Source organism: Physella acuta, unplaced genomic scaffold (genome assembly GCF_028476545.2).
Source record: "Physella acuta isolate Inbredline_101_S28 unplaced genomic scaffold, ASM2847654v3 ptg001810l, whole genome shotgun sequence".
Taxonomy (NCBI): domain Eukaryota; kingdom Metazoa; phylum Mollusca; class Gastropoda; family Physidae; genus Physella; species Physella acuta.
Genome location: NW_026733320.1, coordinates 83,133 through 97,150, shown reverse-complemented (window position 1 = coordinate 97,150; position 14,018 = coordinate 83,133). Strand labels below are relative to the sequence as shown.

General features: G+C 41.6%; 1 protein-coding gene across 1 annotated transcript; it reads right to left on the bottom strand.

Moving 5' to 3' along the window:
• Positions 1 to 9,998: 9,998 nt before the first annotated feature.
• LOC131930612 (zinc finger protein 658B-like) lies at positions 9,999 to 12,879 on the bottom strand. Its single transcript, XM_059287180.1, has 6 exons — positions 12,718 to 12,879; positions 12,230 to 12,529; positions 11,714 to 11,901; positions 11,294 to 11,605; positions 10,918 to 11,141; positions 9,999 to 10,657 (listed from the first exon to the last, which is right to left on the bottom strand). Exons 1-6 carry the CDS (start codon positions 12,877 to 12,879, stop codon positions 9,999 to 10,001), a joined length of 1,845 nt encoding a protein of 614 aa, XP_059143163.1.
• Between the last annotated feature and the right edge of the window lie 1,139 nt (positions 12,880 to 14,018).

Here is a 14,018-nt window from a genome sequence, read left to right as displayed (position 1 = left end):
AATGGAAAATATATAGAAAACATATAATTTTACCGACCCCCCCCCCCCCCTCCGGAAAATGTTGTCCCCCCTCCCGAAAATATCAAGTAAGTTGCCCCCCCCCCTCCCTCCCGGAGAAAAAAGTCTGGAAGAAACACTGATTACAGCGTCGCAGGCAACTAAACTTCAATGGATGAAATGTGGTTTGTCTGGGACGGTTGCCATTTCCTGCCTGTGTACGTCACACGCGTCATACGGTGACCTATGAACTTTGGTGCCATTAAACAGTCACACGCTTTGAGTATCCTAGGAGTCTACTAATATATAAAAGCAAAATGGAGAACGTACAGTAGCGTAGCGAGGGGGTGGGGGGTGGGCGGGGGGGGGGAACATATGTCCCCGGGCGCCGACCTTAGGGGGCGCCAAAATGGGTTGGAAAAATAAATTGTAAGGTTGAGGGGGGTGCAAATCGAAAGTTTGAGGGGGGGGGGGGGAGTGCAAATCGAAATCTCGAGGGGGAAGGGGGGGGGGGTGCAAATAGAAATGTCGAGGGGGCGGGTGCAAATCGAAAAGTTTGTCCCCGGGCGCCGGGAAGGGTCGCTACGCCTCTGAGAACGTATGTTGGTTTGTTAATTACACCTGAGTTAGATCGGGTTCTTACAGGTAAGTTTTAGAAGTTTATTTTATTTATTTATTTATTCATGCCACAGCACGCAGTGTACTCTCAAACCTACAGCCCTCTCGAGAATCGCTTTTTAAGTCAGCGAAAAATGATCTTGACTGACCGTAGCCCTTTATAAATTAAAAATAAAATACCGTGTTCAGACTTACAGGCAGATGAGGTTCGTTAGCTGTAGACAGCAACACTTCTAGGAGAGAAAACTAATTCTAACAAGCTGCTGCTTAGCAGATTGTTTTGGAAACGAATCCAGAAAGAAAAGCAGGCTCAAATCGAAGTCAACCAGCCCTAAGGAGCATATTATGTTGACAATAGGGCTGGTAAGTAGGTCACCAACCAGTTCTATGGCTCATGCAGGTTTTATTGAGCCGTAGAACTGGTTGGTGACCTACTAACCAGCCCTATTTTGTTGTAGAAAATCCCCTTCAGGATTACAATGAAGAAAGAAGTAAAAGAATAACTACTGTTATGCTACTGTGGTATTTTATTTCACTTTCGCATTTCTATTCACTCGTCTTTGATTTATTTATTTTTTGCTGCGCTCTCCCCACTTTTATGAGACTGTACAGTTCGGATCCCGGTCCGGACTAAAGAGTCCACTCAGCTCATTTGCGTACCTGACTCACGTTAAATGGAAGTAAATGTATACTTTTTTCATCTTACTTTCACATACAGACCGAGTTCTCGTATTTCAAATTTTTCACGCATTTCAAAGCAAAACATTGCTCGTATCTAAAAAGAAACCTTGTATGTGAGGGGGCACTCCTATATTAATTAAAGAACCGCGATCTTGTGAGCTAAGCAGATTGTATAGGCTTTTGAATGACATGATAGGAATTGATGTTTAGGCATTTTATTTGATTTAAGTTATTTGATATGAATTAATATTTAGGCAGTGGATTTGATTTAGGTTATTTGATATGAATTGATGTTTAGGCATTTGATTTGATTTAGGTTTAAGTTTTAATTTTCAATAACATTTTATTTCCATTAATTCTGGTGTAGTTTAAACAAAAAAAAATAGGTTTCTGTAAGTAATACAATTTAAAAAAAAATGTTGTTTAAGCTTTCGGTTACAAGGTTAAGTTCTTAGTTAGGGGTCGTCCATAAATGACGTCACACTCGGAGGGGGGAGGGGGGTCCGTATTTTTGTGAAGGTGTGTGATGAGGGGAAGGGGGGGGGTTCAGATGGTGCGACGTCACACTTTTGAATTATAAAAAAGCAATGTTAGAAAACGAATTTTAGACGTTATTTTGCGTTTTAGAAAACTGTTTTAATAAATTGTAATAACAATTGATTAAAATACTCTATTTTGACAGAGTTCAGACAAGATTTTGGAAAAATATAGCTATTTAATAAAAATTCAACTGCAATTTTGAGGGGGGGGGGGGGTTGTAGGCCAGTGGCGTAGCGAGGTCGGGTGTCACCCGGTGCGGCACTTAATGGTGTCCCCCCCCCTCCCCCCAGAGGCGTTGCGTCCCTTCCCGGGGACAAACTTTCAAATTTTCGATTTGCACCCCCCCCCTCAAACTTTCGCTTTGCACCCCCCCCCCCCTCAAGTTTTCGATTTGCACCCCCCCTCAAACTTTCGATTTGCACCCCCCCTCAAGTTTTCGATTTGCACCCCCCCCCCCTCTCAAACTTTCGATTTGCACCCCCCCTCAAGTTTTTCTCTCTATATTTTGCTATTTTTTGCCTTGGTGTCACCCCCCCTAATTGGTGTCACCCGGTGCGGTCCGCACCCCCCGCCCCCCCCCCCCCCCCACGCTACGCCCCTGTTGTAGGCTGAGGTGTGACGTCATTTTAGGGAGGGTCTGGCTTTTTGTGACGACGTGTGACGGAGGGAGGGGGGGGGGTGGTAATAATCGTCAAAAAAAAAAGCGTGACGTTATTTATGGATGACCCCCTTAACAGTTTGAGAATATCTCTTGAATTTGTATATCGTTTTGGTTTATGTTCGATATCATAACCGATGATAATTGTTTCATTGAGGTTTTATAAAAATAAAACGTCGCTCAATATTTTAATACTTATGAGCTTAAGTTCAATATACGCGATCTTGTGATGAAGTTTCAATTTGAAAACGTAGGCAATGTGAAACAAAGTAATACAGTCAAAACCTATTACATTAGCAAAATTGTAAATTAAAACTTCATTTTGTGCTAGCGAAGTTTGAAAGTAAAAAAATCTGGTAAATAGATTTGTCTCATCAGCTGATTATATCCTTCACCCGTCCTCTCTCCTGCTCCCAGCATACTCTAACAACATAAGTTATCGATAGTCTTTGTCTCCTCCAAGGTAGAATATTAATAAATAAAACATATCCTCTTTATTTCCTTATCCATATTTATGTGCCATTAACATTTAATAAACATTTGTATTATACTGTATTATACCGTACTTACGTATATTTACAAATACATTATGTAGCTGTGGGAAACTAGGAAAACACAAACCGTTTTCCGGCGTTTTTTGTTGTTGTTGTTATTGTTGAGAAAATAGTTTTAGCATAGCGTTCATCCATAAATGACGTCACGCTTTTTTGGACGATTTTTACCTCCCCCCCCCCCCCTCCCCTCAGTCACACATCGTCACAAAAAAGCCAGACTTAAAATACGACATTTTTCCAAAATCTTGTCTGAACTCTGTCAACATAAAGTATTTTAATCAATTCCTATTACAATTTATTAAAAAAGTTTTCTAAAACGCGATATAATGGCTAAAATTCGTTTTCTAATATTGCTTTTTTATAATGCAAAAGTGTGACGTCATCCCCTCCTCATACGCCGTCACAAAATTAGGGACCTCCCATTCCCCCTACGAGTGTGACGTCATTTATGGACGACCTCATACACCTTCAACTTTTTTTTATTTAACTTAAGAGCACTGTTGTGGAGCAAATTATTAAAGTAGCATGTCACAGAGAAAAGTAGTATGTCACGTATTAAAACAGTACGTCACATATTAAGCTAGCATTTCACATAAATAGCATTAAATTAGTATTCCACACATTAAACTAGTATGTCGCATATTGAACATGTATGTCGCTTATTAAACTCGTATGCCACATATTAAACTAGTATGTCGTCGGATATTAAACAAATATGTCATCTATTAAACTAGTATGTCGTCGCATATTAAACTAATATGTCACATATTAAACCAGTATGTGGATGTTTATGAGAAATAGGCGCCTTACTGCTCCCATAACTGGTAAAAAAAATGGAAACGCCCCTGCGCCCAGCCCCACCCTTCCGTGGGTGCAGCACTGAGGGTCGTGTTACATTTTATGCAAATCGTTGTTAATCAGCCAGACGCAACTCAATGATATTTCCCCAAAGACTCGACGGTTGGAATATCCCGTGGTCTACGATCTGTCAAGTCAAGTGCACGTCTCGTAGACAGCCACGATTATGCCAGGACTCTATAGACTTTGTTCCACCGACATTTTGCGCAGTGTCGTTGACAGACGTGTCTGCTGGAAAAATGAATGAATTAAAAAAAAAAGTAAATTAAAATGTTGTTTAATGCTTGAGATATGAGCTCAAAGATATATATATATATATATATATATATATATATATATATATATATATATATATATATATATATATATATATATATATATATATATATATATATATATATATATATATATATATATATATATATATATATATATATATATATATATATATATATATATATATATATATATATATATATATATATGGTTTTTATCTTAGGGGTCATCCATAAATAACGTCACGCTTTTTTAACGATTTTTACCTACCCCCCTCCCCTCCGTCACACGTCGTCACAAAAAGCCAGACTCCCCCCCCCCCTCTATAATGACGTCACACCTCAGCCTACAACCCGCCTCAAAATTGCTGTTGAATTTTTCTTAAAACATCGAAATTTTTCCAAAACCTTGTCAGAACTCTGTCAACATAGAGTATTTTGATCGATTCCTATTACAATTTATTAAAACAGTTTTCTAAGACGCGAAATAACATCTAAAACTCGTTTTCTAACATTGCTTTTTTATAATGCGAAAAAGTGACGTCACACCATCGGACCCCCCCCCCCCCCCTCATCACACACCGTCACAAAATTACGGACCCCCTCCCCCCTACGCGTGTGACGTCATTTATGGACGACCCTTTAGGCATATTTACTGTTTAAAAATGACAAACCATGACGTTATACGAGCGCGTTGTCACCAATAGCAGAGCCAATAAATTGATGTCAGAAGGCTTTTATTTTGGGGAGTCCATGGGTGGGGGTGGGGGTGGGGGATGTCTAAAAAAGAGGCGAGGACACTATGCATCAGCTTTTTTCTTTGAAATGAAAATCACGAGGTTTTCACAGATAAACGAACAAACACTTTTCGTCTTTGTTTTTACTTAGTCAAAATGTAAAAAAAATAAATTTAAAATTTTTTTAAAATAGCAGGGAATCCAATGTTAAACAGTTATGAGGTATTATTTTATGGTATAGCTTGCTTAAGTGCTTAAGTACCCAGTGCATGTCCTATTTACTAATTGACGCAAATAACTTTTTTTTCTCTGGTAGTGGCCATATTTCGTGAAGAATATAGGATAATCGGACAACCCGCCCTCCTCCCCACCCACGGTTACTCACTCACGATTTCTCACTCACATTGTACCCGCGCAGTTGGGGAAGGAAAATTGTCTGCTGGGGGGCTACCCCCTACCCCCGGGGGAGTACGAGAAATTCGTCATCAAGAAATGGATTTATTCAAACATTTGTCGAGCAAATCATGACTTAAAAAATTCTAATATTCGCACTTCTGATAAGCCTCCCCCCCCCCCCGACCCCACCCCCACCACTTTGCCAAAAATTGATGGATTTTTTATTTTTTTTAAGTGTAGTGATGACTCAGACGGGGATATAATATTTTATTCGCGTTTTATCTGGTGGGTGATCGCGGGAAAGGCAGTCGGCATGTTCCCTCGATATGGTCGGTTGCCGGCAGATAAGCCATTGTTTGTGGTGGAAGGTTATCTCAGGCTTGCGTGTTTGTGATGAAGGCGGTTGGCCGTGAATGACGTCACGTAAAAGGGGGGTGGGGGTGGGTGGCGTTTCGTAACAGTGTAGTGCGTTGAAGAAAATAGGTTGAGGAGGCAGGGAGTGGAATAAAAATATGTCGTAACATGCATTTTGGGTTTCTTTGAGTGGGTTAGATATCGGTTAGAATTTTGCGTCCTTTATTCATGACCCACCCATGTCGTTCAAAGGTCAGTGGGTCCAGTAACAAGACTCGTGTGTATGGTATGGGTATGGCAGAGGCGTAGCGAGGGGGGGTACATATGTCCCCGGGCGCCGACCTTAGAGGGCGCCAAAAGGTGTTGAAAAACAAATTAAAATCTCATTTTAGCTGCAGTTTTGCATTATAATTGCATTATAAATATATGGGGGGGGGGGGTGCAAATTGAAAGTTTAAGGGGGGAGGGTGCAAATTGAAAATTGAAAGGTTGCTCCCGAGGGGAGCGCCAAATTGAAAATTTGTCCCCGGGCGCCGGGAAGGGTCGCTACGCCTCTGGGGTATTGTTATGGGTAAAGGGTATGGCTGTGGCAAAAGCTACGGGTATGGATATCGATATGGATATCTATAAGGATATCGCTATCGATTTGGGCATCGGTATGGGTAAGAAGAGTAAGGGTAAGGGTTTTTGGTACGCGTATGCCGTGTTTCTTCCAGACTTATTTCTCCGGGGGGGGGGGGGGGGCGGACAAAATTTTCCGGAGGGGGGGGGCGATCACTGTTAAACGTATATATTTTCTTCTGGGGGTGGTGTCCCCCCTCGAAGAGATGCCTGGAAGAAACTCTGCGCGTATGTGGTAAGGTGTGTGTGTGTGTGTGTGGCTGTGTAGTGTAACAAAACACAAAACACAATCGACAACTAAAATAACGAAAGTAAAAAAACAAAAATCAACCCATTTCAACCGACGATTAAGGAACACACTACAAGATCTACCGCAACTAGCATAACAGCCATAGGCACTCTTCCACAACAAACACCACACACATCAAAATCTTCACTTCCCGTTGCGCTTTCAAACCCGGCAGACCTGAATCGTTTCGCCGTCTGCTGCTCCGATCTGCGATCGTCTGCGTGATTCAATTTCCAAAAGACCGAATCGACGCGAACTCGCGCGGAGACTCCCATTTTATAATCTGAATGTCAGCGAATCATCGAAAGGAAAAAATAATCTGGCAACATCAAAGTCCCGGTGTCGGAGATGAAAACAGTAGACGGCCGAGTGTTTATTTACGGCAACGGATAAGGGAGGTAATCGAGGATACAGTTGCAGAACTGACGACAGTTTTAATGAATGGATTTATTTTGGTAGATGTTAACATATTAACAGATCTAGGCCTGGATTAGATACAGGAAATATTATATATATATATATATATATATATATATATATATATATATATATATATATATATATATATATATATAAGGTGCTTTTTCAAAGTGTATGTAGGGTTTGGGTATAAAGTCTATTATTTTTCTACTATTGCTAAATCCAAAACTGACTCTAATCCTAACAAGAGTTTGAGCCTAAACCCAAATCTTGACTGTAAGCTGGCCGAATGCTTAAATCCAACCAACCTATGTTTTTTTTAAAGACTTTTTGCTGCCAGGGGGTTGGAGGGGGGTCATTGAAACTTCCGGGGGCAAGGTTTCAGGCGCTAGTTAAAGTACAATAGGGGGGGGGGGTGCCATGAACTTTTCCAGGGATGCCAACGATAACGTACTTCGCTGTCGGAAGCTTGATGAAAGCAATGTCTTCTTCAAGTTGAGAGGGATATACGATTTGGGTATGCTTTACGCTTAGGACAAGGTCTTGGTTTAGAACTAGCTTGATGGCTTAGGTTTTAGGTTAGATATCTTAATCGGCGATGACCATTTAAAATATCACATCAGTACGAGAGTTGTTTTATTTTAAAATTTTAACTGGACAACACTCATCCAAAGGTGTGGGGGGGGGGGGGTGTTAGGAAATTTGTCTCTGTGCTAAGGAGAGGGATTCGAGGGAATAACGTCACACTCTTTTATTTTTGAAAACAATTATTTTAACACTAAATTTTGGTAGTTCTTACGAGTTTTTTTTAGGTTTTTAAAATTTTTATACAACAAATTGACTGAATGGGGTCTGCTTAAAATTGTCGTTATTAAACCTAAAAAAAAAACAAAAAAAAAAAAAACATTACGATTCAGGGTGGGAAGGGGGCGGGGTGGAATGGCATTTGTGTGAACTCTATATGGGTTATGAATTTTTGTCTGAAAATGGGGGAGGGGGGGGGGGGGCTAGATCTAAATTAAAAAAAAAAAGAATTCACCACATAGCAATGGAAATAATGATAGTGATAAATGTGAAAATATGCGAATATTTTAAATGCATTCCGCCAAAAGTATGTTCTGTCTGCAATCGACAAAGTTTATTGAAATACAATGATCCTTTACAATGCGTGGTTTAAGTTTGTTTATTTAAAGGAGAACAGTCCAACCCGACACAATGAGGTGTTACGTGGAGTGTGAGAGGGGGTTGTAAGTAAACCGTGTGAGGTGGGAAGGAGGTGGGGGGGGGGGGTAAATATTATAAACTGGTGTGCATCGGATTAGGTGTGAACACATGCCTAGCAGAGGTGGGGGTGGGTGAAAATTGGTATTTAAATCAATGAGGAGTGGGGTTGTAAGTAAAACGTGTGAGGTGGGAAGGTGGTGGTGTTGGTAAATACGATAAACCGGTTTAAATGGGATTAGGTGTGAAAACATATAGAGGGGAGGTGGGGGGGGGGGGGGGGAAAGAAATGTTATCCGATGGGAAAGGAGTGTCTATTTTAACCAAGGGGAGGTAACATTTTTTCCCTTTTAAATAAAGATCGTTACTTTTGCTTAAAATAAATCGTGCGTTAAGTTATACTTTAAGTCCATTACAAGGATGTTTAAACTTGCTCGAGCGAGCTGACGAAGGTCTTGGTTTACTGCTCCAACGTGTGTCGGGACACAGATCACCAGCATGATGTGCACTTTGATGCATTTCACATGCACACTTCAAGAAACTGGAAACTTTAAATAGATTGCCGAGGGCGTTAGATAACTGTTTATTCGTTTATGGTGTTATGCGATGCTTTGTTCGATACGTTTGTATTTCTTATATATATATATATATATATATATATATATATATATATATATATATATATATATATATATATATATATATATATATATATATATATATATATATATATATATATATATATATATATATATATATATATATATATATATTTATATATATATATATATATATATATATATATATATATATATATATATATATATATAATATGCGGGGAGAGCACTCTCAACCTGATCAGATGAAGTAGAGTATCTGCTTTAGATAACTCGGCATATGAATGGATTGTGTGGTCAGCACTATGCCCAGTCGCCTTTATTTTCCCTAATGCGAGTTAGGTACCCATCATAGCTCAGTGGACTCAATCGCGCTCTGCACCCGGATTAGAAAAGGGAGAGCACTGTCTGAAACACACTTTTCTCTATCCTTCTTCAATGCTTTGAATTTAATGTAAAGGTAAACTTTGAGACAAACCAGGCTTAGTAGAAGGGTGGGGGGAAAGCTTAGGGTTAATTGGGGAAAAAATCTGATGTTGTTAATCAGTTAATGGGTGTAACTTTGCCAAACTGTGTTGGTTATTTCTTGACATTTTTAAACTTAATATACAGCTTATAGTATTATTTAAATAAATAAAGAAAAAGAAATATTATAACTTCTCTAAAATACAAGGTCATAAGAAAAAAAAAACTAGTACCAAGGTCCAAAAATTCAGAAAATAACGAAAACCACGGATTTCTTTAATAAATACATCAAGAAATAATACACGGTAATTGACATTTTGACCCTTCATGTTTTCCCTTCAAGAAACAAACACCGGCTTATGCCTTTCTCTGAGCTGGAGTAACATACAAAGGGAAAAAACTGAAGGTCAGGGATACAGTTGTGGCCCATTGTTTATTTCTCGAGGTTTACTTTTGTGTGTAGACCGTCTGGTTCTCAGTGAAGATTCTGTTGTAGCTTATGGTGTGGCTTATGGTGTGCCTTCTGGTGTAGCTTATGGTGTTGCTGTGTACCTTCTGGTGTAGCTTCTGGTGTAGCTTATGGTGTTGCTGTGTACCTTCTGGTGTAGCTGTGTACCTTCTGGTGTACCTTCTGGTGTAGCTTCTGGTGTAGCTTATGGTGTAGCTGTGTACCTTCTGGTGTACCTTCTGGTGTAGCTTATGGTGTAGCTTCTGGTGTAGCTGTGTACCTTCTGGTGTAGCTGTGTACCTTCTGGTGTAGCTGTGTACCTTCTGGTGTAGCTGTGTACCTTCTGGTGTAGCTTATGGTGTAGCTTCTGATGTAGCTTCTGGTGTAGCTTCTGGTGTAGCTTCTGGTGTAGCTTCTGGTGTAGCTTCTGGTGTAGCTGTGTACCTTCTGGTGTAGCTGTGTACCTTCTGGTGTAGCTTCTGGTGTAGCTGTGTACCTTCTGGTGTAGCTGTGTACCATCTGGTGTAGCTTATGGTGTAGCTTCTGGTGTAGCTTCTGGTGTAGCTGTGTACCTTCTGGTGTAGCTGTGTACCTTCTGGTGTACCTTCTGGTGTAGCTTCTGGTGTAGCTTCTGGTGTAGCTTCTGGTGTAGCTTCTGGTGTACCTTCTGGTGTAGCTTATGGTGTAGCTGTGTACCTTCTGGTGTAGCTTATGGTGTACCTTCTGGTGTGCCTTCTGGTGTAGCTTCTGGTGTAGCTGTGTACCTTCTGGTGTGGCTGTGTACCTTCTGGTGTAGCTGTGTACCTTCTGGTGTAGCTTCTGGTGTAGCTTCTGGTGTAGCTGTGTACCTTCTGGTGTAGCTGTGTACCTTCTGGTGTAGCTGTGTACCTTCTGGTGTAGCTGTGTACCTTCTGGTGTAGCTTATGGTGTAGCTTCTGGTGTAGCTGTGTACCTTCTGGTGTACCTTCTGGTGTAGCTGTGTACCTTCTGGTGTAGCTTATGGTGTACCTTCTGGTGTAGCTGTGTACCTTCTGGTGTAGCTGTGTACCTTCTGGTGTAGCTTATGGTGTAGCTTCTGGTGTAGCTTCTGGTGCAGCTGTGTACCTTCTGGTGTAGCTTATGGTGTAGCTTCTGGTGTAGCTGTGTACCTTCTGGTGTAGCTGTGTACCTTCTGGTGTAGCTGTGTACCTTCTGGTGTACCTTCTGGTGTAGCTTCTGGTGTAGCTTCTGGTGTAGCTTCTGGTGTAGCTGTGTACCTTCTGGTGTAGCTGTGTACCTTCTGGTGTAGCTGTGTACCTTCTGGTGTAGCTGTGTACCTTCTGGTGTAGCTGTGTACCTTCTGGTGTACCTTCTGGTGTAGCTTCTGGTGTAGCTTCTGGTGTAGCTGTGTACCTTCTGGTGTAGCTTATGGTGTAGCTTATGATGTAGCTTCTGGGGTAGCTTCTGATGTAGCTTCTGGTGTAGCTTCTGGTGTAGCTTCTGGTGTACCTTCTGGTGTAGCTTATGGTGTAGCTGTGTACCTTCTGGTGTAGCTTATGGTGTACCTTCTGGTGTGCCTTCTGGTGTAGCTTCTGGTGTAGCTGTGTACCTTCTGGTGTAGCTTATGGTGTAGCTTCTGGTGTAGCTTCTGGTGTACCTTCTGGTGTAGCTGTGCACCTTCTGGTGTAGCTGTGTACCTTCTGGTGTAGCTTATGGTGTAGCTTCTGGTGTAGATTCTGGTGTAGCTTCTGGTGTAGCTTCCGGTGTAGCTTATGGTGTAGCTTATGGTGTAGCTTCTGGTGTAGCTGTGTAACTTCTGGTGTAGCTGTGTACCTTCTGGTGTAGCTTCTGGTGTAGCTTCTGGTGTAGCTGTGTACCTTCTGGTGTAGCTTATAGTGTAGCTTATGGTGTAGCTGTGTACCTTCTGGTGTAGCTGTGTACCTTCTGGTGTAGCTTATAGTGTAGCTTATGGTGTAGCTGTGTACCTTCTGGTGTAGCTTATGGTGTAGCTTCTGGTGTAGCTTCTGGTGTAGCTGTGTGCCTTCTGGTGTAGCTTATGGTGTAGCTTCTGGTGTAGCTTCTGGTGTAGCTGTGTACCTTCTGGTGTAGCTGTGTACCTTCTGGTGTAGCTTATGGTGTAGCTTCTGGTGTAGCTTCTGGTGTAGCTGTGTACCTTCTGGTGTAGCTTATAGTGTAGCTTATGGTGTAGCTGTGTACCTTCTGGTGTAGCTTATGGTGTAGCTTCTGGTGTAGCTTCTGGTGTAGCTGTGTGCCTTCTGGTGTAGCTTATGGTGTAGCTTCTGGTGTAGCTTCTGGGGTAGCTTCTGGTGTACCTTCTGGTGTAGCTTATGGTGTAGCTTCTGGTGTAGCTTCTGGTGTAGCTTATGGTGTAGCTTATGGTGTAGCTGTGTACCTTCTGGTGTAGCTTATGGTGTACCTTCTGGTGTACCTTCTGGTGTAGCTGTGTACCTTCTGGTGTAGCTTATGGTGTAGCTGTGTACCTTCTGGTGTAGCTTATGGTGTAGCTTCTGGTGTAGCTTCTGGTGTAGCTTCTGGTGTAGCTTCTGGTGTAGCTTATGGTGTAGCTTATGGTGTAGCTGTGTACCTTCTGGTGTAGCTGTGTACCTTCTGGTGTAGCTTATGGTGTAGCTTCTGGTGTAGCTGTGTACCTTCTGGTGTAGCTGTGCACCGTCTGGTGTAGCTGTGTACCTTCTGGTGTAGCTGTGTACCTTCTGGTGTAGCTTATGGTGTAGCTTCTGGTGTAGCTTCTGGTGTAGCTTCTGGTGTAGCTTCTGGTGCAGCTTATGGTGTAGCTTATGGTGTAGCTGTGTACCTTCTGGTGTAGCTGTGTACCTTCTGGTGTAGCTTATGGTGTAGCTTCTGGTGTAGCTGTGTACCTTCTGGTGTAGCTGTGCACCGTCTGGTGTAGCTGTGTACCTTCTGGTGTAGCTGTGTACCTTCTGGTGTAGCTTCTGGTTTAGCTGTGTACCTTCTGGTGTAGCTTCTGGTGTAGCTGTGTAGCTTCTGGTTTAGCTGTGTACCTTCTGGTGTAGCTGTGTTCCTTCTGGTGTACCTTCTGGTGTAGCTTTGTACCCTCTAGTGTAGCTTCAGGTGAAGTATGTTGTCCTGTTTCCGGCTGGTTCATACGCATTGGCGTAGCAACCATGTATCCATTCATCCCCGCGGTGCCAAGAGTTAGGTAAAATTGAATAGTCCTAGAAACCATTGACTCTCTTGAAAACATATTTTTAGTATTGGAGAGATTTGGCAAACTGGTCGAAAATAAACACTTCAAGGTACATAGTGTACGCTTATAATAATGTAGCTTTTAATAAATTATCATGGTTTCAGCTTACAGCATATACCCAAACATTATATTTATTTTGATAAGAAATAAAAAATAGTAGAATAAATAGCAAACACTATTTATGTTATACAGCATATGTAAAGTATATTCTTTAATAAAATTAAAAACAAATGTTATTAAATATCATTCATAACTTTATTAAAGAGGGTTACTAGTTTCCCCTACTTTTGAAAGCTGCAAAATCAGCGTATGTTTTGGAAATAAGTGTCCCCTAGTCATTTAATGTTCCCCGGTCCCCGGCTCATCTGTCACGCCACTGTTCATACGACTTGCATGGGCGGCGACTGGGCTGCGACGTTGGTACCCCTTATTTCAACGTATAATTTTAATTAATTAAGCATACAAATATACTTAAATTAGATTTCAAATGGTTATAGATATATATCGTTAAAAGATGAGGAAAAAACTTGAATTCTGAAGATTATATTTTAATAATGACGTGGAGAATGTAAATAGATAAATCTGTATCATTGGTAAAACGTGACTGAAGGCTAATCTTAAGTAGGCAGATGGCGGATTGATTTGGGGACGGAAAGTTTAGTTGTTCTAGATTACAGGGGTCTCCAAACTACGGCCCGCGGGCCGGATGCGGCCCGCGAAGTCCTCTCATCCGGCCCGCGGAGATCTTTTTGTCCAAGGAAAAATCGTTTGTTGGTGATGGCTGAGGAACTTTGCCCAAAAAAATCAAAGACATGCCTGGAAGAAACTGGCCCCGAACTGAAATTTGATAGTTAATGCGGCCCTCGGACTGAAAAGTTTGGAGACCCCTGTTCTAGAATATAAAAAAAGTATTACGAAGCAGAGACGTAGCGAGGGGGGGGGGGGGGGCGGGGTGGGGGAGACATATGTCCCCAGGCGCCGACCTTAGGGGGGGGGGGGGGGGGAGGCCAAAATGGGTTGGAAAAACAAATTGAAAGTTTGAG